At 39.7% G+C, this 27,000-nt stretch overlaps 1 protein-coding gene and 1 non-coding gene across 2 annotated transcripts in view; both read right to left on the bottom strand.

Annotated features, from left to right (window-relative positions):
* HSD17B12 (hydroxysteroid 17-beta dehydrogenase 12) overlaps positions 1 to 27,000 on the bottom strand; it is a 155,290-nt gene that overhangs the window by 21,214 nt on the left and 107,076 nt on the right. The window contains exons 5-7 of the mRNA XM_034646567.1: positions 19,977 to 20,041; positions 19,085 to 19,129; positions 3,198 to 3,232 (exon numbers count right to left, since the gene is read on the bottom strand). Coding sequence (XP_034502458.1) covers positions 3,198 to 3,232; positions 19,085 to 19,129; positions 19,977 to 20,041 — 145 coding nt within the window. The remainder of the gene's footprint in view (positions 1 to 3,197; positions 3,233 to 19,084; positions 19,130 to 19,976; positions 20,042 to 27,000) is intronic.
* On the bottom strand, positions 7,793 to 7,896 carry LOC117796903. Its single transcript, XR_004621599.1, has one exon. It is a non-coding gene; the product is annotated as a U6 spliceosomal RNA (small nuclear RNA).

Genomic DNA, 27,000 nt, shown 5'->3' with positions numbered 1-27,000 from the left:
CAGACAATTCTCTAACAGACTCTCAAGAAGACTGAGAAACATATCAAAACAGAGTTCTATGTCAGAAAAGAATCCTGGAACAGAGGGGTCAGACATATAATTAGAACCAGCAGTCCGAATACATTATACAAATCCTACTTTGCTGAAGGAAGTTTGCAAACATTTCCCACACGAAAGAGAACTGCCTGCCCTAAAACACCATAACATGTCATAATTCCACCTTAAGCAATACAGTATGAAAGGGGCTATTTTTAGCTTTTCCATGGTTGTTATAGCAACCACCTCCTGGCTCCAGCTGTACACAATGTTTATAATTCCAGAGAAGTGGAAAGAGCAAGTTTCCTCTATAATGTAATTATGTACTTTCTACTTCTGCGGTAATAATACCTTAGTTTAATTATAGATACTTGTTTAGTGATAGTCAGTTGGCTTTAGGCTATAGTTCTAGAGGGTTTGGAAAATTTCATACATCAGAGGTAGAATCAGTGAAAGGGGAAAAACAACAACAAAGGATCTTTATAAAGGACTCTGCTTTACTCAATGGAAATACGACTCCTGTGGAAACCAACCATAGGAAATATGCCATTTAAGGATGGTATAAAGGGCAGGCTATAATAATATCACTTATAATGTGTAAGGAAGAAGGCTTTCAGATGATAGGTTACCTTGGAGTTTTTCCTCTCCTCCTGGGCACACAGCTAACAACATTTCTGGCCTCCTGTGCAGTTAGTGGTAGCCTGCGACTGAGTTCTGGACAACGGACTGTCAGCAGAAGTGCCGTACACCACACCAGGCCTGGCCCATGAAACCTCCATAAAATCATCCTCATTCTCTCCTCCCTCACCGGTTAGCTGGATGCAGAAAATGCAGTGGAGCGCTGCAAGGTCCAAGGGAAGAACAGCCCCTACACAGAAAGTCTGAGATCCCTGAATGACTGGGTAGAGCACAGCCCCAACCACTGAACCACACTGGCTGTGTATCAGGACAAAAAAAGTCAACCTTTAGAGTGTTAAGCCACTGAGATCTTGGGATGGTCTCTTATAGCAGTTAGCTTACCTTAATTAATACAACTCGTAATTCCTTTCATTCGAGTGGACTTCGCTGTTCCCTCTCCTCACCAAAAGTACTGATTCACAAAGTCCATTTACATTTCTTACTAGTTCTTAGCAAGTGCCACAATCACCCTTGTGGCATCAGTTTCAGTCCATAGCCTATGATGGATTTCCACCAGATCATTTCTCAACCTTAGTTTAAAATCAACTTGATTTCCTAAAGGCAAAGATCCAGTTCATCTTCTGTAGACTCCATGATAAACTCTACGCAGTGAGTGTCTGCTGAATGAATGGATCCTCTTCTTTGCATTTTTTTTAAAAAGATTTTATTTATTTGACAGAGAGAGACAGCAAGAGAGGGAACACAAGCAGGGGGGAGTGGGAGATGGAGAAGCAGGCTTTCCGCTGAGCAGGGAGCCTGATGCAGGGCTCATCCCAGGACCCTGAGATCATGACCTGAGCTGAAGGCAGATGCTTAACAACTAAGCCACTCAGGCGCCCCTGCGTTGTTTTTATCTAATGCTCCAGCTATAACTGTGATCATGGCTGCTATGTCTCTAAAGATAGGAGTGAAGTTCCTGGCACCCCATGTCTGTATCATTTACTAACTAATTATGAAGCTTCTTGGCGCTCAATCTCTTTGGGACTCACTTCCTATCAAATAAGGTGGGGCTGGTTTCAATTAATTAAACTACTAAAATTCCATGACTATTTAAATCCCTTATGATCTATAAGATTACCCCACAACTGTCATCTCTTTTGATACGGTTTTCACCAACATACTTAAAAATTTCTTTTCCAATGCTTCTGCGGTTTGTAAGTATTTCCTTTTTCATGGATGGACTTACTGTCCTGAATTAATCCCAAGTCAGTGGCAGATATCAAAACTGGATTAAGATGATGGCCAAAATTTCATCACTTCTGGGTTCTACGCTGTCGGCCCCAATTCTCTGTAATCTCCTATCTGACCATCAGGGGCACACTCCTACTGTTGACCGACATGAAGCAGTCTGAGGGTTTAAAGGGAAATTTTACTAAAGGAATTGAAATATACCAAACTTCATATAAAATGGAATTACAAACAAAAACTGCAAAGAAGCCATTTCTCCACCAGTCTCTGTAGATGACAAACAAAATGGGATTCCTAAGCTCGCTTCCTCCTCTGTACAATGGTGGGAGACTATCAAAGTTAAATGAGTTAACAAACATCAAGTCCTCAGTACAATACTTGGCACGTAATAGGTTCTCAATAAGCATTAGCTGTCAACCCTGCCTGAAGCTGGTCAAAGAGGTTTCTTCACAGAAGTAGGGTCTTTGGGCAATGCCCTTTCCGAAACTGTGATTCCTTTGGATCTCTTCCAAACTCAAAGCTGTTTTGCAGAGGAAGGATGACTGTGAAGCCCTAAATTTAGCAAATGATCAAGCCAGCTCAAGATGCAAGCCCAGATCTTTTCAACAGGTTTCTTTTGAAAGCCTAGACATCATTCAGGCTTTTCCAAGGGAGAAACAGAGCTTAATTACAATTTTACACTTCATGCTATTTCAAGAAGAAACTCTACGACACATTTCTCAATGAAAATGAAGACATCCAGCATATCCTAGTGGAACCCAACTTAAACCAGAACACAAAGGGGACTCCACAGTGTGGGTTTCTGCTCCAAGGGTGCATTTGACATCTTACAACCATTTTATAACATGCCTCAGTTCCTCATATATCCATTCACCCACTAAAAATTAAACAACCAGAAGATGGGGTCTTGCTTTGTGAAACTCCACTGATTATAGTTCTGATAGCATACAGCTTTAAGAAGGCATTCCCGGGAATACCCCAGGAACTCTATCCGCCCCCTCAGAGTAGCAGGCAATTGAGCTGGTGATGGTGACTCAGGCAGACTTTTTAATCCTGATCTAAAGGAACCACCACCACCCTGGAGAGGGAAATAAAAAGGGAATCGAGTGGAAAAGGCCTCCACCACTGGATGACTCATGCTCTACCGTGTGACTCGCCAGGCACATTATTCTGTTGCTAAGACATGGAGGATAGGTTCATTAGTCACTTTAATGAATTTTGCAAAGAAAGGATTCTCCCTATAAATAATCATGAGCTCTGTCTCTCTAGTGTTTGTGTGTGAGCTCGTGACTCACCTTTCCACCATACCGGGCAGCACCAATCGTGTCATCTGCAAAAGAGAAAACAAAACATTCGTGATGGCTGAGGATGCAGGCAACAGATAAAGAGTGGAGAGAAGCCACCCACTCAAAACAGAAGGGAATCACGAAACCACTCACCACTCTACAGACAGCAGTTTCTTTTATATACTCTATATAATTTGGCTGTGTCAGGAGTGCATAAAAAGGAATCAGATGAAATCACTGGAGATGACATTGGGAATACCTTCAGTAAACTTGGCTAAAATTGGCCTTGCTTGAAACGTAATACTGGCACAGAGATCTTCAAATAATTAAGGACTTACAGTGAGCTCTAGTCTCCCAAAATGTACTCCTGGAAAAGGACATATGTTATCAAAAGAAATATCTGCGAACCAAGATTACTTAAGATTTCTAATCTTAAGTGCTCAAAAGATCTTTCCCTATCAAAAAAGCCTTTAGAAGAATGCCCTAAAGTGACAGGTTGGCAAATGTTAAGTGTACCTTCACATTTCATTCTCCTTGTTGGTCTAGCTAGCTATAAAACTCAACCTTAAAGAAAGTTAAGGTTACCTGTGATCTGTTGAAACCAACAACAACAAAGAAAAATGACACCTGAATTTTCAAAGGGCCCTGTAATTGTTGATTAAATATATATAATACGGGGCATCTGGGTGGCTCAGTGGGTTAAGTGTCTGCCTTCGGCTCAGGTCACGATCTCAGGGTCCTGGGATCGAGCCCCATGTCGGGCTCCCTGCTCAGTGGGGAGTCTGCTTCTCCCTTTCCCTCTGCTCACCCATTCCTGCTCTCTCACTATCTCAAATAAATAAATAAAATCTTTTTAAAAGTCCATATAATATGATGAGAGAAGCTACTTCTAAACTCTGTTTTAAGATATTATTAACTAAGAAAAGTTAAGACATCCACTGGATTCGTCAAGGCCACGTCATAGTTAAGTACCGAGGTTAGAACATGAATTCTTGCTTTGCAGGTATGATCAATTTTCTAAGAAGCAAATGCTGCTTTGTCACAGAAAAGTTGGCATGTGTGCCAAACATAGGAATTTTAAGTGTTTTATCTTGAATACTACTATATCTTAATGAAAACAGTACTCTGATGAGAAAATAAATTTTTTTCCCAGAAATATTTTGAAGAAGGAAAACGTATTCAGCTTTACCAAGGTAAAATTTGCTATGCAGTGCTCCCAACTCAGATGTCAAGCCAGGAGCTGCTGCATATACTTTTCCAGGAAAAACAAGCTCAAACTGACACTGCATCGTGAAAGGTAGACTGACATACTGCCAACTTTGAAACATACAAGGAAGTGTCTTCAAAGCCTAGGGGAATCATGTCAACAGAAGTTTCTGGATTGGGCTGAATCTTCTGGCCCAGATTAAAAAAAAAAAATAGAAATCATGAGAAATTGAGTTTGGCCTAAAGCGTTCCATATCTCTCTCCTTACATACAAGTCTATGTTTTTCATATTAAAGTCATTTTCACAGAATGAGGGGCTTGTGCTCTCTGACTACGTTCTATAGCACAAGATGTGATTGGAAGTTACACATGCAACTTCTTGGTCATGGCCTTAAAGTAGAGAAAAACACATATCCTCCTCCTGACACATTCCTCCTCCTGATGTCTGGATAGATGTGGTGGAAGGAGCTAAAACAACCCACTTAAACCCCAAGATAAGAGCTGTGTGATAATGGGGGCAGAGCAACGAGATAAAGAGGCAGGATCCCTCATGACTGGGGAACTACTATGCCAAACCCTGATTACCTACCCAGCTTTTTATCAGAGAGGAAAATAAATTTCTATTTTATTTAAGCCACTGGTAAGTCTCTGTTACAGCAGCCAAACCACTACTCTCACTAATAAAATTGACCATCTGTGTTGATGAAAACCGAGCGATGGTAACATTTTAAAGACTTAAAGATGAAATAACCCCCAAAGCAAACTCAATCAGAAATTATGCTGATAACCCAAGTGGCCTCGGTATTTTATAGTTTTTACAACGTGTTCCTGTTTCTTCTCTTTTCTAGGTTTGTTGACCCAATTCAGGATATGCCCACAGGGCCTCAAACCAAACTGGATGGAGCCAAGTCAGAGAAAAAGCTGATTTCAGAGCTGATCCTTTCAACATTGTAGTTACCTCCGCCCTTTTCAGATTAAGCAACTCTTCAAACTTGCTTACACGTTTCCTAAGATGTGCCTTTTTATGGGAGCACACAGTAATTGCTCAATATAGAGCCACTGAATGTTCAGGCAAGTGTGGTTGACATAGCCCGGTCCAAGTTCAAATCCCAGCCCTTGCACTTGCTAGCGGTGTGACCTCGAGTTACTTCCTTTTCTGCAGAGTACGTATGGATTAAATAAAGAAGGCATTTACATTACAGGTTATTCTGAATCTCAAATGAGGTGATGTATATAATGGACCCAGCACAGAGCTCGTCACACAGCAAGCCTCTGAAGAGAAACTGGTGTCCCTTACTGCCAGCACGCACTACTCTTTCAGGATGAGGCACCACTACGTATGTAGGTCTCCTATAAGCATGTTGTGTCCGACACGGTTTAGAGCCAAAAACGATGACAAAGTTTGAGGTCATCAAGTTCAACCCACAACACAAGTTTCTGGATAGTTCCATCAATACTGAAAAATACCTCAGTTGGGATGCTTTTGGGGTAATGGAATTGTTCTAAAACTGGATTTAGAGACAATTGCACAACTCTGTGAATTATTTACCATTTAATTATACACTTAAAGTGGATGAATTTTATGGTTTATAAATTATTCTTCAAAGAAGTTTTTATTATTTTTTAATTTTTTTAAGATTTTATTTATTTATTTCTTTGAGAGAGAGAAAGAGAAAGAGAGCACGGGCAGGGGGAGAGGCAAAGGGAAAAGTAGACTCCCTGCTGGGCAGGGAGCCTGACTCGGGGCTCCATCCCAGGATCCCAGAATCCTGACCTGAGCCAAAGGCAGATGCTTAAACAACTGAGCCACCCAGGCGCCCCTGAATGAAGTGTTGAAAAAAATCTTAAAATTCATATAAATGAGTTAAAGAACTGGAATCACAAAATACAGTGGATGTTACTTTATCAAACCCAGGAGAAAAAAGAGCTCTCAAATGTTCTATGCATATCAACTTATGGCCCAAGCAATGTGAAGTAATTAAGAGGCATTCTTCTTTTTACTCGAGGCCATGTTATGTACTCAAACCTGGGCTGGCTGATAGGAGCTCACTACCTAGCCAGAGAACAGATGTACACACAAGATGTACTATGAGTAGTACCACAGAGGTAAGAACAGAGGGCACTAATGCTTTGGAGAGACAGTAGTTATGTCTGGGGAATCAGGTCCAGAGCGTCACAGATTATATTTCAGCTAAGTTCTGAAAGAATAAATAGGAATTCATCAGGCAGAAAAATATTCTAGTAGAAGGAATAGAATACAAAAAGGCAAACAGCTGCAAGAAATGACAATGTATGCCATAGAACTGATGCCTTAAAAAAAAAACATTTTGTTGAACGGAGCTTATAAAGAAATTCATGTACATCCTATTATATATGTCATGCAATCTGCATATCATACTACATTGTGGACAGTTCCCCATGTGAGCACCAAAAGACGTACGGCAGGCATATTAACCGTTGTAGAGTATTTTATTGTAAGGATTTATTATATGCATTCCTAGCAAAATCTGAACATTTTTTATTTAGCACATTTCCTCAGGGGACCATAATGGTTAGCTAATGTAAGAGGTCCCCAGGCACTCCATGGAGAGAAGCGATCGTTCAGTCCTCCAAGTCCTGAGACCACCAGAAACAGGGTAAGAAGACTGATAATAAACATGTTTTCGTCCAAGGGCAGGGATGTGTGTGTGTGTGTGTGTGTGTGTGTGTGTGTGCACGTGTACACATGTTCATGCATCTATAACAGGAAATGAAACTTGCTAACTGAAGAGTAGCTAACTCTTCAGTTCACTGGGGTAGCCACTGACTGTTTGGCCCTTCTACACTTAAGGAGAAAAAGGATGGGATTTGTAGGCAGCGATCAACCTGGAAAACTCTCAGGAAAGTCTACAAAAATCTGTTGATGGATTCTTTTATTCTGACCAGGGATCTCAGAACTATATGACTATTAAAAAGTGGTTGTGCAGAGTTGTACAGTTCAATTCAGATTTTTTCCCAAGACATAAATTTACACTGCTAAATATAATACCATAAGAACTATCACTTTAGCTGGGATATTGAAGAGATATAAATGCATGCATGGGAGCTATTTTTTTCCCCTACACTGTATGCACATCATACATTAAATGTTCCCTTTCTGAATGGCAAAAAATTATCCATGATCAGAGACAAAATAAAACCACATAAGACAGAATCTTACTCATAAAACTGTATTAATAGCTAAATGTTAAATATTTTCTGGATGGTCTTCGATGTATGGACATGTTCAAAATATATCCTTCCCCTCCCAGTTTCAGTAAGATACACTGACATATAACAGTGTATTAATTTAAGCTGTAGAGTATAATAATTTGATATATGTATATACTGCGAAAGGACTACCACAGTAAGTTAACATCAAAATTATGGAACGCTGCATGAATTTCTGGGCCATCTTTGCATATGGGCCATGCTAAGCTCCGTATCATTCCAATTTTAGTATACGTGTTCCCAAAGCAAGTACCAAATGGATCCTTTATACATGGGAATTTAAACTCAAGTAGGTTAGGGGCACCTGGATGGCTCAGTCAGTTGAACCTCAAACTCTTGATTTTGGCTCAGGTCATGATCTCATGCTCGTGGGATTGAGCCCCACACTGGGCTCCACGCTCAGCACAAAGTCTGCTCGTCCCTCTCCCTCTGCTCCTGCCCCTCTTCTCACACACGCATGCTCACTCACTTTCACTCTCTTAAATAAATAAATAATCTTAAAAAAAAAAACTCACGAAGTTTAAGTAACTTAACATAAAGAGGAGGAAGCAATGTTTTTGATGCCTAGCTATTAAAGGGCCAGAATTACTTGTTGGATGCCCAATGACCAAAGAATCCATCAAGTCCTCTCATGAAAAATTTAAATTCCTTTGCATTGTTCATTGGCTTCTCCTCTTAAATTCTGGCTCTAAACTATTTCTCCTCGCCACAGAATGGAACATCTTTTTTGACCTGTCAAATAACAACACTGAAAAGCCTGAGAAAAGTTAACTTGAAATCTGCATGCGTTTATAAACCTGATTAATGCCTTCATCTATACTTAAATTCTTTATTCTCCTAATCAGATTACAATTCATCATAAATTCGACTTCAAGCCTTCTTTGTTTGTATATATATATTATACAAATAATTCTTAAAATTCTCTGCATAAGCAGAGAGGCTTCACTATGTTCACATCAAATTAAATTCTCTTTGACATCAAGTTTTACATAGGATATTTTAACTAAGCTATTAGTAGTCTCATTTTACTTTGTATGCATTGATTGGTATTTTGATATCTGGTTATTTATACCATATACCAAGCGTTTCTGTGAAATCTCACTCTCTACCTGAACTCCATTTCGCAGCTGACAAGCTGTTTCTGGAGTTAACTCAATATGCTAATTTTAGGCCATCTGCAGGTGATAATTGTACCAGGAAATTTTTTGTTCCTCTTAAGATACTGCTAAAATAAGGTTACCATAACTTGTAAGTTCAGTGGTTAAGAATATTAGAAAAGTAGCAGTAAACATGATTTCTAGACTTGTTTTCTTCCATGTTGAAGTTGTTTCCAAAAGTGTACAGAAAACACTCTAATTCTTTCCTATAAAGTGATAAAAGTTGCTGCAGTAGTCCCTCTCCAACAATGAGAACTTCAAATCTTTCCAGAAAAAAACAAATATTTCCTATTTACATATATTTTTAGTGACAGTTTCATCAATCCTCACCACAAAAAGGCCCAGAAGTCTAAAATCAAAGGGGAAAAGGTCAACATATATTATATTGCACCTATATATTACATCACTTTGTATACAAGCTGGCCATAGCATATACGAATATACAAAAATAAATGAAAGTCTTTAGCAATGACAGCTCAATTTAGAATTTTTTCTGGGGATGCCACATATTCAATTTCGAGAGTGAAATATTTACTGGTATTTATTACCACAGCTGCATATATTCTGGCTGGGATATAAATAAGAGGCTGGTTTAGCTCATAAAAAAACCAAATCAGTATTATTAGATCATTTAGCTGAGATACCTGACTTAAAAATGCATTGGCTGGCCTAAAAAAAAAAAAATCTCTGAAAATATTATATTAAAATGTAACCATCTTAGTATTGTTAAATATTTCTCCCATTTTTTGGCAATTATTTGGACTGGTTTTGTAATTAGAAAAGCCCCCATATATAATGTTATTTCTGAAAGAAATTTACATGAATAAATTTTTTTACTCTTTCACTTCTCTGATATCAGTAATCAAGAGCTCATAAAAGGAATTTTATTTTATACCCAAAAGCCAATTTAGGTTTCCCTGCATTTTAGTTTATTATGAAAACTTGTACAAGCAAATAACACAAATTATACAAATTGTTTTACATGCAACTGATTTATTTTTATAAGCAAATTATTTTTGTATCGTGTAACCTCTGGCATTTGGTCACTTTCTATAAAGAATAGGACAAAGAAAACAGTACTGTATTATGCTCAAGAAGACAACCAAAACCCAAATGGAAAAATTAAAATTCAAGGTAACTTAGTAAAATAAGGAAACAAATATTTTCAGCTATATCACCATTACATATAAACAGAATTTACAGTGAAACAACTTAACCCTAGAATCTGGGCAAAGCCCTAAGAATCCAGGCTCTCCATATAAATAATTAGGTCATCACAAATCACCACTTTGTCCACATCTGCCCTGCCTTCTAGCCCAGAGAAACCTGAGTGGAGTAAACAGGATCCGAAATCAAACAACTGAAACATGAACTCATACAAATCAGAAGGAAGTAGATACAAATGCCTTAAACAACTTTTCAATTGGAATCATTAACAACAATTTTAAAAAATCATAGTCTGATAGTGAAAAGAATCACATAAAATAACAATGATGTTACACCATGCCTGTGTGAGAGAAATTACAGGGTGACTCACTGGAAGTCATGCTGGAATGGCACACTACACATTTCCTTTAGAAACTGTAATTTGAGCTCTGTGGTACTGAGAATACAACTTCATTAGAAATTCTTAGAATGTCACCTGTATGGCTAAAGGAATATTTACTGCACGGGGGGTAAAAAGCTTAATTAGGCAAAAATTTTCGAGTGCTTTGAGATCTCCAGGTATTATTTCATTTTCCTCTTTAATAATGTTTTTAAGTTTGTGGACATTAAGAGCCCTCCTTACCATTGCCTGCCCCCCCCATATTACTTAATCTGAAATTCAACCCCACACCATAAAATACCAAAGTTTTTCCTTTCATAATAAATTGTTTTGATATATGTTAAAATAATTAAACTAAAGAAAAATAAAAGAACTTTCCAGAACAGAGAGGGCTGCATGCCAATGAATAATGAATCTAAAGCGGTAATCTATAACTCTAAACAAAAATTAAAAACACATATAACCACCAGACACCGCTTTTCCAAGTTGAGCATATTATGATATGCTAAGAGTTTTCATTACTTAAATTTTCCCCAAATAAGCTGACTTCTCAAAAAGTGACAGATTTTAGGAGGAGAAAATAATTTCTAAAGTTCTCGAAGAGATTTTTACGTTTTCACCCATATATAAGGCATTTCTCCTATACACTAGCTTTGCTTTGAGCTGGGAAGAACCTTAGAACCAATCTACAACCACTCACTCGTTTTTCACAGATGAAGGCTATGCAAAGAGTGGCTGTCACGCAGTCTGGCAAACCCATCATTTTGTAGTTATGCCTGAAGCAGCCCTGTTACTATGAGACCCTAAGGGCTAAATGTACCCAATTCTTTGGAAATTTTTAGGAGCATAATAATAGCGGCTTTCAAAAGGGATTAAGAGACTCCAGAGACTAACTTGGAATGTCTTCATCTAGAAAAGCCCCAGGTGGGGGTCAGGGCTAAAGGTCATACTCTCCCTTCCCACAATTTATTGACTTCCCAGTGTTGTTAACTTAAATTCTTGGGGCAGCGTGGAGGAATACATTCTTAGCATAATCCCTAAATTAAATACAATTAGAAGGATGAACAGAGATTCTTCTTATGGATTTCCAAATTATTAGAGGGCTCCCTCTACTGGTATCATGTCACATGTCAAAGGCAAATGCAGGTAAGAAAAAGGAAACCAATGCCTCTCCTGGGCTTTTCATCCATCCGAACATTCACTATCTATGCCATGGGCCGGGCATAGCATTACATCCTTCTGGCTGAGCCACATACAATGAATACGTAGTGGTGGGAGCAGGAAAAAAATAGCTTTTCGAAAGCATGCAAAGCACTCCAAGTGCTTTGATTTCAGATAATCATAGGGATGGGAGAGACTGATGCAGTTAAAACCATTCTAATCCTTCAGCTCCATCAAGCAGTTATTCAATTTGAGTACACTGAATACCTGGAGTTAGCTGCACGGGGGAACGCAAACTCCAATGCCTGACAGGACCGGGTAGGTGCCATAAACGAGCGCAGCATGCCAGAGAGCAGGGTCGAGAGGGGGCCGCTGTGACCTGGACAGGGCAGGCCTCATTACTCAGCTGACTCACCTGCTTGCTCCTCCACCCTGCCCGCTTACTGGCAGGCAGCAGCTCAGGTCTGCGTTACCTCATTTCCAGATCTTCCCGAGGAGAAGCTAGACATTGGGTGTGGAACGTCCCCATTCTGAAAACACTGCCTGAACCAACTGAAATAAGTTGGTAGGGCACATGCAACCCAGACTATTGTTTGCAACCTCTGGCCTAGAATCAGAAAGGGAACTCACCTTTGGCCCGTTCCACTTCTGGCAGATTCAAAGATTACAAAGTTCTCACAATTTACTTGAGTGTAAATATCAATGATGATCTAAGTTCAGCTTTTTAGGGCTACATGCAGTAAGTGGGTTCCTTATTCCCAAAGAAAGAGGATTTTCAATTTTTTAATTCACTCATTTATTTATTCAAAAGCATTTGTTGGGGGTGCCCGGGTGGCTCAGTCGGTTAAGTGTCTAACTTCGGCTCAGGTTGTGATCCCAGGGTCCTGGGATTCAGCCCTGCATTGGGCTCCCTGTTCTATGGGGAGCCTGCTTCTCCCTCTGCCTCTTTCTCTCTGTTTTTCTTTTCTTTTTTCTTTTTTTTTTTAAGATTTTATTTATTTGACAGAGAGACAGCCAGCGAGAGAGGGAACACAAGCAGGGGGAGTGGGAGAGGAAGAAGCAGGCTCCCAGCGGAGGAGCCCGATGTGGGGCTCGATCCCATAACACCAGGATCACGCCCCGAGCCAAAGGCAGACGCTCAACGACTGAGCCACCCAGGTGCCCCTCTCTGTTTTTCATGAATAAATAAATAAAATATAAAAACAAAACAAGAACAAAATCATTTGCTCTATACCTGCCATAGGTGAGGCCCAGGGCTAGGGAACGGCAGAGAACAAAAAGAATACGGGACCAGCACTCCCGGGGCTTACAATCTATAGAGAGACACTAAACTGAAAATGAACTGCGAGTGAAGGAAAGACGTGCCATGTGTGACGAAACTTCCGTGGCTGAGAGACCTGGCCGACTCTGGAAGGCTCCCCACCGGCCCCCAAGGACAGCAACACTGTTGAGAACTGAAGGATGCATAGCACGAGTGAAGTGGGAGACAAGGGAGCTTCCATGGAGAGGGAACTGCCTGAGGGAACAGGAGGTTCAAGACGCTGAAGGCACTGTGACCTGAACGCAGAGAAGCAGAGGGACACAGACCTGAGGAGAAACTGATGAGGCGGGAAAAGCCACATCACGTAGGTCCTTCGCTATAGGTCACATCAAGGAGTCGGGACTTGAGGGCAAGAAGTCACTGAAGGATCTCCCAGGAAAGTGATATGACCTAATGTAAAATAACACTTTGGTAGGGGGATGGAGACCGGACTGAAGGGAGACAAATTCCCCCTTTGGTTGAATATCTGATGAAGATATTCAAGATATTCAGAATATCTAAATTCTGATCCCCTGTTTAAGACTCCTCCCCAACCCCAAATAAAACAAATAAAACTCAGTGTACTTCACTATAAGTGGAGGTTGTTAATAAATTTTACCTTGGGTCACACCCCCACCCACTTCCTTCCCTGCTCTAAGAGAGGTAATAAAGAAGGCTGGAATGTCCTCTCCATTTGTCAGAATGGTAGTCTGCATATTTCCTAAGGGATTCTGGTACAGGCAGAGCCACTACCAATCATCCCCCTTTTTCACCAATGCCAGTGGCAGCTTCAGGATCCAGCACCAGCAGAAGGAATGGTTTCCAACCCTTAAGTAAGGACTACAGGTAGTTTAGGTTAATATTGCTTGGGTAGTGTTCATCTGAAAAGGAGGGAAGAGTCTATTGTACCTTGAGGTCCTAAAACCGTCATGAAGGGAATCTAAGAACCATCAGGCCTAGAGGAGGAAGGCAACTCCGAATTTGGCGGATGTTAAAACAAGTAATCTCAAATCCTAAAGAAACAATGCAAGCAAGATCACTTTTAGAACTTGTCTTTGAATTGGTGTGGAGCTTGGTGTCCTGCTGTTTGAAACCAGACTTGCCTCTGGAGTTGTGGGACTTCTTCCATTTCCCACGATTCTCCCATAGTAATCAATAGTCGTACAACCATTTCCTTTGCAAACTCTCAGTATTCTGAGATGGAAAGCACTCCAGGCATAAAACCACAGCTATTTTAGAAGAGTCTGGGTCAATATTTGGAGTCTTAATTATCTCTAAATGCCACCATTTCTGGTCTGAAGGTCACTGTTCTTGAGGAGAAATAAGACTTACCTCAGATTTTAGTCACAGAGCATCTGAAATCATAAGAAAAAAACCCTGGCTAGGAGGACCTCTCTTCCAGTTGAAGGAGATCCACCTGCCGTATTGGTCAACTATATAGAACTTCCACACCACCGCTCTTCTCACCTTGGTGCTTAACTGCTCAGCAGAGCCCAAGAACAAGACAAAATTTACCCCTGAAGGATTTGAGAGCAAAACTGTAAGGCAAGCAACAAGCAACAAGGCTTCTAAGTATCCCTGGGGTTACTTTGACTAACAGCTTTATGTCTAGTAAAGGGAAAGCCTCCTTAAGCAGGTCTCAGACAAGGGCTGGGAGAGCTGAGCTGGACTCTATGACGACACATCAAGGGTCTCCAGTCAAAACTATTCTGGTTAATATTTCTTCCCCAATATTCTTCTGGACCACTCACTACCACTTCAACAGGCGACGACCCGAAATTTCTCTGGTCAGGATATTTCACTTTTATTATTTCTCTGCTGGAATGTAGAACTTATGTGACTTTTTATAATCATCTGACCTCCTAATACAGGAGCACATGGACCAAGCCATATTTCCAGACTGGAAGGATCCAGGTCATTCAATGCTCGGAAAGTGGCACAGGACCTCCAACAAGATGCTGCAATCTTACCCAGCAAACATCTCCATTTTAGGGGAACAAGCCCAAGGTCACAAGGGTGCACTGACTTCTCTGATCTTTCCTGGCATGCTTCTCAGCCAGCTGGCCCCTACTGCATGGTGTGATAAGGAGATAAACTTGGGCCAGCACTGATGATGAGAAGAGGCTGCTTTACTTCTTGTATAAACCTTTTTCTATACGTGCGTTATGACACTAGGCAGCAGACACCTATGCCCTAGTTCTCCTGATGTCCGGTCACCATAAAATCTTCTAAGATTCTAGAGCCAGACCAATTTTCATCTTCTTTTAAGTTACCCCAGGGCTCCCAATAGAAGTTACACTTCTACAGAAAATGGAGCCCCGGCCCTTGCAACATAACACAGTCAACTGAAGCACAATTCATCAAAATACACCAGAGGGCACATCACAGCGTCACCGAAGGACACTAAACCTGGGAGGCTCACGCAGAAAACCTCATCAAGGTGAATGCCCTATTTTCAGTACAACGAGAATAAACACAGAGACCACAAAACACATATGCCAGGTCACTCTGCCACTAGACCCCCCCTTTCTAAAATGTACATCAGATCACACCTTATTTCTGCTCTAAAGCTTCCTAGGGCCCTCTATCCTCCTGAGCCCAGCACCCAAGCTCTTACACAACGTGTGTCCTCCCTCACCTTTCTGGCCACCAGTTGGTCATCCACCGCACACCCCTTGCCTCCTGCTGCTCGAGTCAAACATTCTAACCCCTGAACACTCACTAGTCAGCTGTGCGACCGAGATGCCAATGCCATGGATCCTGTCTACAGTTCAACAAAGACCACTTGGCTGTCCTCCAGATATTCTTAGTTCCATGATGAATCAAGCAAGAGTTTTGAACTGTTTTTCCACTAAAAGTGTACATCACAAAGGTACAGGAAAATTCATGTTTACACTAAAGATAAATTAAAGGATGATTATTCAGCTTGACGTATAAGTGTTTTATTTTTTATTTTTATTTTTTAAAAAGATTTTATTTATTCATTCAACAGCGAGAGAGCAAACACAAGCAGGGGGAGTGGGAGAGGAAGAAGCAGGCTCCCAGCGGAGGAGCCTGACGTGGGGCTCGATCCCAGAACGCCAGGATCATGCCCTGGGCCGAAGGCAGACACCCAACGACTGAGCCACCCAGGCGCCCCGATGTATAAGTGTTTTAAATAGCAAACTCCCTTAGTGCTTTGTAAATGGGACTTGATTTGCAAAATCAGGCTTACATACAAAAACATGAAGCCTATACATCCAGTTCTCCTGGCACTGACACTTCCCACCAATACGGTTCACAGTATATGATAGGACATGTTTAATAAGTCAGCATGCGTCCCCCCCCCCCAACTCATTTTATGGGAACAAATACATACACCAACATGAAAAGAGAAAGTGGAAGAGGAAGAACGAAGAAGTGGGAGAAGTATTTTGCGATCTGTCAAGATCTTAAGGACCAGTGCCTCATTATTATCTCACTGTTGTTTTCAAGAACTCAAAGGGTACTGTAGAGTGCTGTTGGATCTGTACTGCTTTATCCACAATGCCCCCTGGCACTACTCATCCTCAAGCAGGGACATGAGGCGATCACCACCTACACACCCTGCTCTGTGCTCAGGTGCTGCCTAGAGGATGCTGTGTGTAGCCATGGAGCACAGCAAGCTGACCAGTTCTCACAGGTCAAGGTCAAGACCCTGGCCTTTTATCATTAGTATTCTGTAGACTGCCAGCCAGAACCGCATGTTTAGGGAGAGAGAGGAAGCCAGGGTTTTATATCATAAAGGTACACAAACATGTGAGTACTGACAAGCAGGATGTTACTGGAAAAAATACTAACGTATCTAGAGTAAAAACTTGACACAGTTTATCTGACAGAGGAGTTAATTATCAGAAGACTAAATCTGTAGCTAATATTAACACTTCTATAAAATCAAATTTAAACACTTAAACATATTTTTCATCATTAACTCATGAAAATATATTATGAAATACATGCACATAGCTTTAACACTCATTATTTTTAGGTATTTGGCCAGATGTACTAGAAAAGATTATCAAAACAATAGTACACAGCAGTCATTTCAAAAGGCAAAACCACAAAACATACAAATTATAGACCAGAATGTTAATTTTGATCAAAAAACTTTGCTTGCTAAAAAATAAACTCACGTTTTTCTAAAAATCTTTAATAGTTAACATTCTTTAGGGCCCTTACTATGATTTGGGTCCTCTTCTAAGTGATTTGCACATATTACCTTGCTCAATTCCCAAAACAACCCTGTGAGGTAAAAAGATTAACACCCTCAATTTACAGATGAAAAACTGAAGCACAGAGGGCAAGTAATTTGTTCAAGGTCATACAGCTAGTAAATTGTAGAGTTATTTAATTAACTTGAAACCTCACACAGATTATTGAAGAATGTTAACATTTATACAGGTGTGCCAAGGGAAATACCTTTAAAACTATATAGATATATTCACATCAACCATGTTTTAAAAGCATCCATTTTGTGTGCGGGGCTTGCTCCAAATTTACTCAAAGATACACTTGTTAGTAGTTTACCTCACTTAAACTAAATCTTGCGGCAAGTAAAAACCCTGGTTAAAAACAACAGTGGAAAAGATACTGTGCTTATTTCTTTTAGAAAAGTATTTGTCATATTACAATATAATTCAGATGAGGTGCCTTTAAGTAGCGAGCTACCAAATGTTACATGGTCTGCATACAGCCACAATGAAGCTTTCGTTCTGGTAGCTGGTTTATGTGAACCGACAGAGTGCTAAAATTATACAAAACCACATAAAAACTCAATTAATTAAGCACCTGAAAAGCAACATATATATTATATTATCCAGGGAGAGGCACAGCCATACACGAAAAGTTGGACAAGGCATAAGATTTTAGGGTCCTTGCACCTGAAATCAAGCATGAAACAGGTATGATTTCTCAGGACATGAAGACATAAGGAGAATTTCTCTTTAAACATTCACAATAGAGAAGAAGATCAAGACCATGCTATAAAGTAAAAATTAGTAATGAAGTGCTTATTTACATTTATCTAGTTAATTCTAATAGTTTTGAGGTAAATATTTTTTGATTTCCTTAAATGGAGTATTTAAGAGTTACTGAAAATGGATTTGGCTTTTCTGTCACTACAATAGCTCCCCCTTATCTGTGGTTTCACTTCCCAAGGTTTCAGGTTACCCACAGTCAACCGAGGTCAACTGCGGTCTGGAAGCAGATCACCCTCCTTCCAACCTATATCGTCAGAAGGTCAGTAGCAGCCTAACACCAGGTCACAGAGCCTGTGTCCTTCCTCTCGCTTCATCTCATCACGTAGGCATTATATCATCTCGCATCATCACAAGAAGGATGAGTACAGTACAATCCGATATTTTGAGAGAGAGAGACCACATTCACATAACTTTTATTACAGTATACTGTTATAATTATTCTATTTTATTATTATTGTTAATCTCTTACGGAGCCTAATTTATAAATTAAGCTTTATCACAGGTATAGGAAAAACCACAGTATATACAGGGCTTGGTAGTATCTGTGGTTTCCCGCATCTGGTGGAAGTCTCAGAACACATCCCCTGTGAATAAGGGGGACTACTGTATGTTCAGATTTGAAGTATGTGATGTTGCCTATGGAAATTCTGCCTCAGGCAATATTTCCTGCTAGGCTAGGATGTATAATCAAGGTACGGTATCTGACTTTTAGGGACTGCTAACACACAAGGACAAGTGGTGCTCAGATGCTCATATAGGTAGTAACCTATTCTTCCTTTGAGCACGTTATTAGCCGTGGCGTCTGTTGTCGGCACATACAAGTAACAAGCCTACCAACTAAAAACCAGAATAATGTTTATGTGGCCTAATAAAAATCACTCTCATTACTTTATAGCCCCATACTACCACACAATGCTTTACCACAACAGTTAATTCACCCACTTACATGGTCACAGGGGATACGAGATGGAAATAATTTATCAGTGAAGAACTGTGTGTAGAAGAAAACTTTGTAAAAATCCATCTTCAGCCTAAGTTAGCTTGTGTAGTCCCAGGGCCTGCCACACTGTTTGCAAAGGCACAGTTGTGGAAAAGCAAGATTATACACTTGTTTGGTCTTCGGCTCTTTCTACTTCCTGAAGACAGAAGGAAATAGACCGCCTTCATCTAGAATGCATACTTACATGGAAATAGGAACTGGCCGAAGTGAACACACGATCACGTGTTTTTAAACAGAATGAACCAAAAAAGGCTGATGTATTTATAAAAAAACTGCTTACCTTACAAACAGAAAGAACATTAATATTTATCAGTTTCTTGATGGTCTGCAAAAGAAAATATTAGTAATTTTATATACATATCATCATGGAAGTAACCATATTAGATATATATATGCAAGTGATCCAGCGAACCACTGAACGTTTCCCCAGATAGAGTAGAGAACTGGAAAATGAGAGGAGTCAGAGAAGAGAGGCAAATTTTATTCTACTCTCAGTGTTATAGTACTTTTCTACCAAAAGCAATAGTTCGTGCTAATATACAAAATTCAAGGTAGATGTATTAAGGAAAATCTGGAAGCAAAAGACACTAAATCTAAAATAAATATGCTATTTTCCTTCTGCTCATATCGAAAGGAGAAATTATTGAATCTGAGATTCTCAACAGTTTTTTTTTAAATTCACATATTCCTTGAATGATATGCTTTTCTAATTTTTATTAAAGAATTCTGCATGCCTCAAGAATATAACTTTCATTTTGGTAGGTTTACTTGAATCAACCATATTGCTATATATTAACATATTTATGATTTCTAAATCCATGTTTAGAATCCTGATACTTAAAGCAAAGCTATTTTGATATAATAAAAATAGAAATAAGAAAAATACGATGAGTTATTATTGAACTGGGCACTATACTAATGAGGTTACAAACGTTTTCTCATTCAGTCCTTCTAACATCCCTATGAAGTTGCCTATTTTATGGACGTGGGAACGGACACTAAGCATGGTTGGGCTCATCGCCAGGGTAACTCGGCGAACAAGCAGAAGAGCCAGAGCACGAGCCTCGGGCAGCAGGACTCCAGTGCTCACAGTGTGCACCATTACACCACACTGCCTGGCCAATACTCGCATGCATTCTTTTTGTTACCGTACTATACAAAAAAAGACTTACGTTGTCCAAGTCAGGAACGTCCAAAAAGTATTCAGGATACTCATATGACATTCCCACATTGTTCACTGAAATAAGACAAGATCATTAGCTGGCTAATATATACTTTATTTTACAGATTTACTGCAATAATAAGATTAATAGTATCAAGACTAAAATGACAAATACAGAGACATGAAATACTGTTTATGGCTGGGGTGATCTTTCCCACACCTTTCCACCCAAGATCTATCTAGTTCAAATGTCTTCTCCTTCATTACGCCCTTCCGGTAGCTACCAGCCAACCCCTGACAAAAGGACTTTTTATTCACTTTAATTTCCATAGCCCCTTGGAGTGTGTGTACATTCTGCCTCTGTAATAGTTACCTGTAGATACTGTTTATCTTCTCTCTGGACTAACATTTTCATAATATAGTAGAAAGAGTGAAGAGTACGACAGTGTAGGGGACTAGAAACCCGAGTTCTGCTAGAAACGGAAAGCGTGTGACTTGGGATAAGTCTCGTCTGAGATGCATCTCAGTGTCTTCCTTTCTAACATGAGAGCTTGTTTAATCATTCAACAAATATCTGCCATACACCTGTGTACAAGACACGCACTAGGAACTAGAAACACCAGGAAGAAAAAGCAGTTTCTGGCATCATGGAATATACTATGTTGTAGGAAGAGAAAGGCACTGAAGAAAAAGAATCAAACAATTATTTCTTCACAAAATACAGAGTGCCACGGGGCCTATTCCTGGAGTCTGACCTCATCGAGGAAGTGGGAGAAGGCTTCCTCGTGGAGGCCAAGAAAGTAGGTCAGACTAAATGTCTCCAATGAACCACCCATCCCTACAGATCATAAACCCTGAAACATCATGTTTTAGTCTTTCTGTATCTTCCCTCCTCAGTTACCTCACCTAAGGTTGGAACTATAAGAAAATCGAGAAACCAAGAAAATATTTATATACAATTAGACATATGATTAACACTCAGATACCCTACGGTTTTCCCTAGCTCCAGAAAGACAAGCCCAAAATAAGGAACATTTGCAGGAATCAAGAAAATACATAAAATATCTTGGAATTTATTTTAACTAATAAAGAAATGGATAATCTTCTCTATCTACATTTACTCACCGTAACAATCCTATTAGGTAGTTGCTATTATAATCTCCCTTCCCATAGTAGGAAACCAAAGTTCACTGCAGTTAAATAACTTGCCAAAGGTCATAGGGCAAAGTAAGGCTGGGACTTCAACTCTGGAAATTTAATTTCAGAGGCTAGGCTCTTTACCACTATATTAAAGCTACCGTATGCCTTCACCCAGTACTCAGTTGAGGGGGAAAAAATCAGTAATAATTGGATAATAAACAGAAATCTGGTAGCAATATTTAACAAAACTAAAGTATTAGAAAATAAAGGTTTCGGTAGCAAAAAAATAATGAAATTATGATCAGTCTGCAAAACTTAGAAGGAGCTGTGCTAAATAAACCTGACAATAGTAACACTAACTTTTTCAATAGACTAACAAAATTAGTAGTTTGAAATAACTCAATAAGCATTTTATATTTAGTAGTAAGCCAGTCACTTGAGTCTGTGAGTCTCAGGATTTTACTTGCACAACTTGGTCATGATGGACTGAACAACATCACTTGAAACTTATCTGAAAATCTGGAAACAAAGGACAGTGGCAAAGCAAACTGTACTGAATAACGATTCATTCCCCTCTGAACAGGGATTATATCTTTTTTTTCTTAATAAAGATTTTATTTGTTTATGTGACAGAGAGACAGCCAGCGAGAGAGGGAACACAGCAGGGGAGTGGGAGAGGAAGAAACAGGCTCCCAGCAGAGGAGCCCGATGTGGGACTCGATCCCGGAACACCGGGATCACGCCCTGAGCTGAAGGGAGACGCTTAACGACTGCGCTACCCAGGCGCCCCTGAACAGGGATTATATCTAAACATAACTGATAACTGCAGGTCCAAATCCATTTTTAATTTATTCAACGTTATCTATGCAACAGGGGTTCAAGAAGTGGATTCTATAAAAGACCTTTTAATAGTTAAGGCTAAATTAGTTAAAGGTGAGGCATTATGTTCCCTTGACTTTGCTTTACCCATCAATAGAATTATAAAGGAATAACATCTCACAGTGTGACTAAGAGAAATAACTAAAGTATCTGTTAAAATGCTACAAATAAATATTTGTTACAAAGTCAGTTTAAAATAGCAGAATCCTCAAGGAAAGGTTTTGCCAAATTGTAATATTCTTCAGGATTGAAGAAAAATTCCATCATCCAGAGCCAACCCCATCTGCCTTCCCTCTCCTGGATCGAGAAAATTTTCTGTCTTCAGATTTCTTTCTAGCCAATGGAAATATTAATGCTGTATTTCGAAATGCTGAAGAAAACCGAATTGTGTAATTATAAATCTTTTAAAATCCAGATTTGTTTTTTTTTTTAAATCTGGGAACTCTATAAGCAGCACACTTGACTTTGTAATCTTAACATGCACTGCAAGTACAAAGTAGGGCTAAGAAAGCCCACAAAAAAACAAAGCAAGCAGGGGAAATGTCACTCTGATTAAGGCTGCACTAACAATACGCAATCTTCAGATCTGTTTCTAATTGAGCAAAGGAGAGCTATCAAAACTACCAACTTGCACAATGAAAATGTGAACATCTATTTAACATAGTTCTAAAGGAAAACATGTTCAACACCGAGAACTTTAGCCCAAACAAATAAATAGAATCACGTATAAGGGCTATGTTATTATAACCAAAACTACACACAGGAAAAAAAAAAAAAGATCTTTCAGAGCATTTAGTTCAGTTTTATGAGGGGGAAAGTGCATGCACGCCAAGGTCACGCGGGCAATTTGTCCTATGCTAGGGCTTAGGACTCTTAAATCCCTTCCTGTTTTGTTAGTTGCACCTTTTGCTTGTGAAATATACACTACCTAGAATCACTCCATGGTTGGCCATCACTTCAGAGTGCAGAGAAAAACAACTGTTGCTCTCAAACAGCTATTTCCACAAACTGCACGCTAGTGCAAATCTTTTGAGAACAGCAACCCCACTGCAATTTTATTTTGAGACATGAGGTGGCAGCAATAACCGAACGGCAGGCGGAAAGCTTTCAGGGAACTGGAAAAGGAAGAAAACAGGCTTTGGGTAGGAGTGAAGGATGGAAATATTTCCATTAAAATGTAATCTCATTAAGAATGGGTGCATGCAATGCCATCTTTATATATTACAGGATTCATTATAGAATTCACCAAACCAAATAATGCCATAAGTTGTTCCAACATTATTCAGATGGTTGGAAATCCCTTCTAAATGGCAGCCATTTAAATTGGCATTAAATATCTATTTAGTAGTGAGGGTTTGGTTGTTTTTTTTTTTTTTAATTCTTCAAGTAAGACACCAGAGGCAGATTTAAAATTTTTATTCAGTGACCCGCAAAAACCTTTCACTCATGTGAAAGACACTGAGTCTTTCCAAAAACAAAGGACGTCCGTGTAATCTCAGAATTCCAACCAGGACTCCAACAATCACCACAGGATCATGAACAGATATAAAATCTTTCCCATCAGTTTCTCATTGGAGTTCTAAGATAAGAAGAGTTCAACAGAAGAGATGAAGCAGACAGACAGCAGAGGTCACAACAGACCAAGAACAAGGACAAGGTAAGTGGGAAGAAAAGGAGGTAGCAGGCAAAGGAACAATCCTAACAGAGCAGATCCTTGCTGGGAAGAACTGTCAAGTGCACTGAGCTCAGCAGTGCCCCCCACACCCCCCATGCGGAACTTTTGAAAACACGGATACTGATAAAGTATGGTATACTAAAGACTCAAAGTCCAGAGTAATTCTGAAATGTTACATAAATATTCTGTATCATACTACTGCTAAAAATCATTTCCACAACTCCTACTTAAAAAAGAACATACACAAGATTTCTGTTTCTTCTAAATTCACTTGCTGCTGTTTCTGACCTTACTGGACTTCTTTAGAACCCTTTACCAAAACGAGCTGCTTTTGAGATAACAGAAAATCAGATATTTGGTGTCTGGGTTGGGCAGGAGGGAGGGGCAAACAATAAATTACTAGAAAATAAAAATCCACTTGAACAAACACAGTAATAACTGATACAGGCAACAAACACACAGAGAACACTTCAACCTGCTTTTTCCAGATTAATCAGAGGCTTAAGAAATTAAGGTGGTAAAAAAGTACATCACCTAATGGCTGGGCTTCCCAATATAGTCAAGTAATGTAAAGTATTCCCAATTTTCTGCTCATCGTATCAAAGTACAAATGTCAAGGTAATTTCAGTCACATTTATAGTGATATACACAAACCCAGTTCAAATACTCAAATCAAAGACTAGAGAAATGGAAAACCTATTACAGTTCATTAATAAAATGGATTAGGAAAAAAATGCTGCCACTTCGTTATATTTCAAAACAAACTGAATTTTTAAAATGTAGACTTCGGTAATAGCGTGTACGCCAAAAGTCCTGTCTTAAGCTTTTGAGCTAATAGGGTCTGGATCTCAGGGTCCAACAGACCCTGGGTTTCAGTCCTGGCTCTTCTATGACCAACTCCTACAAGAGGCAAGTGATTTCACCATAATGAGCCTCAGTTTTCTCAATGTCCTCATACACAAAATAGGGCTAATAATTTAAGAAATTGAGATGCTATGTATCAAATCCTTAACCCAAGGCCCAGAACCTATCAGTACATTAATAAGTGGAGGAAAAAGAGTTGTTATTTTTGTGTGGTCATTTCTTCAACAGGTGGTTACTGACTGCCCTGTAGCCGACACTGTTCTAGGTGCTGGGATGCAGCAGGACAGGCAAGGTCCCCTCTTCCATCGGATGTAAGCAGCAGCACAGAGCAGAGACAGAAAGACTGCTCTGGGCCACAGTTAGCCAGAGTCCCTGCTCCTGCTGATGAAGGGTATCCCAGTTGTTCCTCTCTCCTCTCTTTCAAGTAGATCTAGCCTGACAGTCTACAGAGAGTTTGCAAAGTGAGGCAAAGAAAATTCCTTCTTTGCCTTACTTAACATATTGCTGTAGCTAGCACATGTTCATACTCCGACAGATGATATTTGGAACACCATGTAAAACATTTTGCAAACTTTACAGTTTTCATACACTTGTGAGTAGCAATTTCTAAATAAAAGAGAGTTTACAAGGCTTTAAATTTGCAGCGCCTTTAATCAGAAATGGAAAAGTTAAGACTGAGTCAGAAGCAACACAACATTTCGTTTCCACTGTTTCATGATAAATTGCTATGTGATCCTCATTACAAACCTAGGTAAGATCTGCCATCCATAAACTCGGAAGAGAGGAGGAAAGAAGGATGACGCGAGGTTGGCAGTTAATTCTTAGCAAATGGGACGGACATTCGTCAATTTCTTGAATTACAGTTCTGTTTACATTTCTGAGATCACAGCTAATTACCCAGTTTTAAGTTAAAGATTCTGCTTTAATTAATGCCATTAGTGGTTTTCGAGTGAAAGGAGATACATTTGAATTCTAAGTCTTGTTCTCACTTTAGAAATCCAATTTCATCCAACACATCTAATGGAACTATAAGACACTATGCTTAGTCTGACAATGTTCCTGGTGAGTCTCCTAGTATTAAAAAAAAAAAAATCCATGTATCTATTCCACTTGCCATGACTGGTGACACTTGGCTTCAGTGTCCAAAAGGTCTACTTGAACCTCCACTTGGACTTCTCAGAGCTCTCTCAAGTTTAACATATCCCAAAGTGAAATCATCATTTTCTTTACAGAATTTGCTCCCAATCCAGGGTTTCTGGTCTGTGGCAAACAGCACACAGTTGTTCAAGTCAGAACCTGCAAGTTGCTAATTACTACTTGTATAATCCTGGACAAAGTTTTTAACCTCCTTAAGTCTGTGTCTTGTCCATAAAATGGGGACGAAAACAGGAATGCCTACTTATGGTACTGTTGGGGATTGCATGAGATTCATTAGCGCGGTGCCTGACATATAAAAGCACTTGAGGATGATGGCAATAATGACCAGAAAAACCAAACAACTGCTACTGTTAGTGATCACTTCTTCTACCAGACAAAACCTCTGATGAGGACCCTCCCTCAATAGACGTGGGGCCCGTTTCTATTTCCTAAACATCTCTGCAGTCAATCTACTTCTAACCATTCCCACTGCCCACATCCTAAAGTCACCACCATCATCTTATGTTTCATTGCTAGAAGCAGCTCACTGGTCTCCTTTTATTAATTCTTGCCCTCTTCTACTCGGAAGTCAGAATAATCTAAAATTCTAGTATGAAGTCAGTTTACTGCTTACACTCTACAGTGTCTACACTGTCCTTCCATTAAGCCCGCACGTATTAACCTGATTTTCTAAGCCTTTTCGTGATCTGGCCCCGCTCAATCTCCTGACTCTGGCCACTGTTCCCTTTGTGGTCTGTGTTCTAGATTTACAGGTCTTCATCAGTTCCTCCAGGTGCCAAGCACATTCGCCTCTGGGCTTTTCTTCTCCCTGGGATCCCTTCCCAAATCTCTTCTTCCAGGGCTGATCAGCCTTAAGGTCTCAACTTAAATGTTACTTTCTCAGAAACCATCTCTGACACTCTCCACTTCCTCAGCAACACAATCTTTCAGTATGTGCAACACATTCCCAAATGCTTCTTCAGGAGCCGTCTTCCATGAAAGCAGAAATAGTATCAGCTTTATTTACTGCTGTATCTCTGGAATTTTACTTGTTGAATGAACTGGTACATAAATCAATCAACAAATAGGAGAGGAAAGGTGCCCTATAATGAAATATTTGTCTTGGATTCCTGGGGTAGAGGTTCTAAACCCTTGCGATTTCCAGGATGACAGGAGTTTCTTTGTTATTCATGGCGGGCCTTTGGATCACACCTGAGTTTATGCTAACGAGATGAATCAGGATGGGCTTGGTCAGAGAAAGACAATTATCATATGATTTCACTCATTTGTGGAACATAAGGAATAGCAGGGAGATCGGAAGGAGAAGGAAGGGAAGAAT

The sequence above is a fragment of the Ailuropoda melanoleuca genome, chromosome 16 (assembly GCF_002007445.2).
Source record: "Ailuropoda melanoleuca isolate Jingjing chromosome 16, ASM200744v2, whole genome shotgun sequence".
NCBI classification, from domain to species: domain Eukaryota; kingdom Metazoa; phylum Chordata; class Mammalia; order Carnivora; family Ursidae; genus Ailuropoda; species Ailuropoda melanoleuca.
This window is presented reverse-complemented; position numbering and strand designations above follow the sequence as displayed.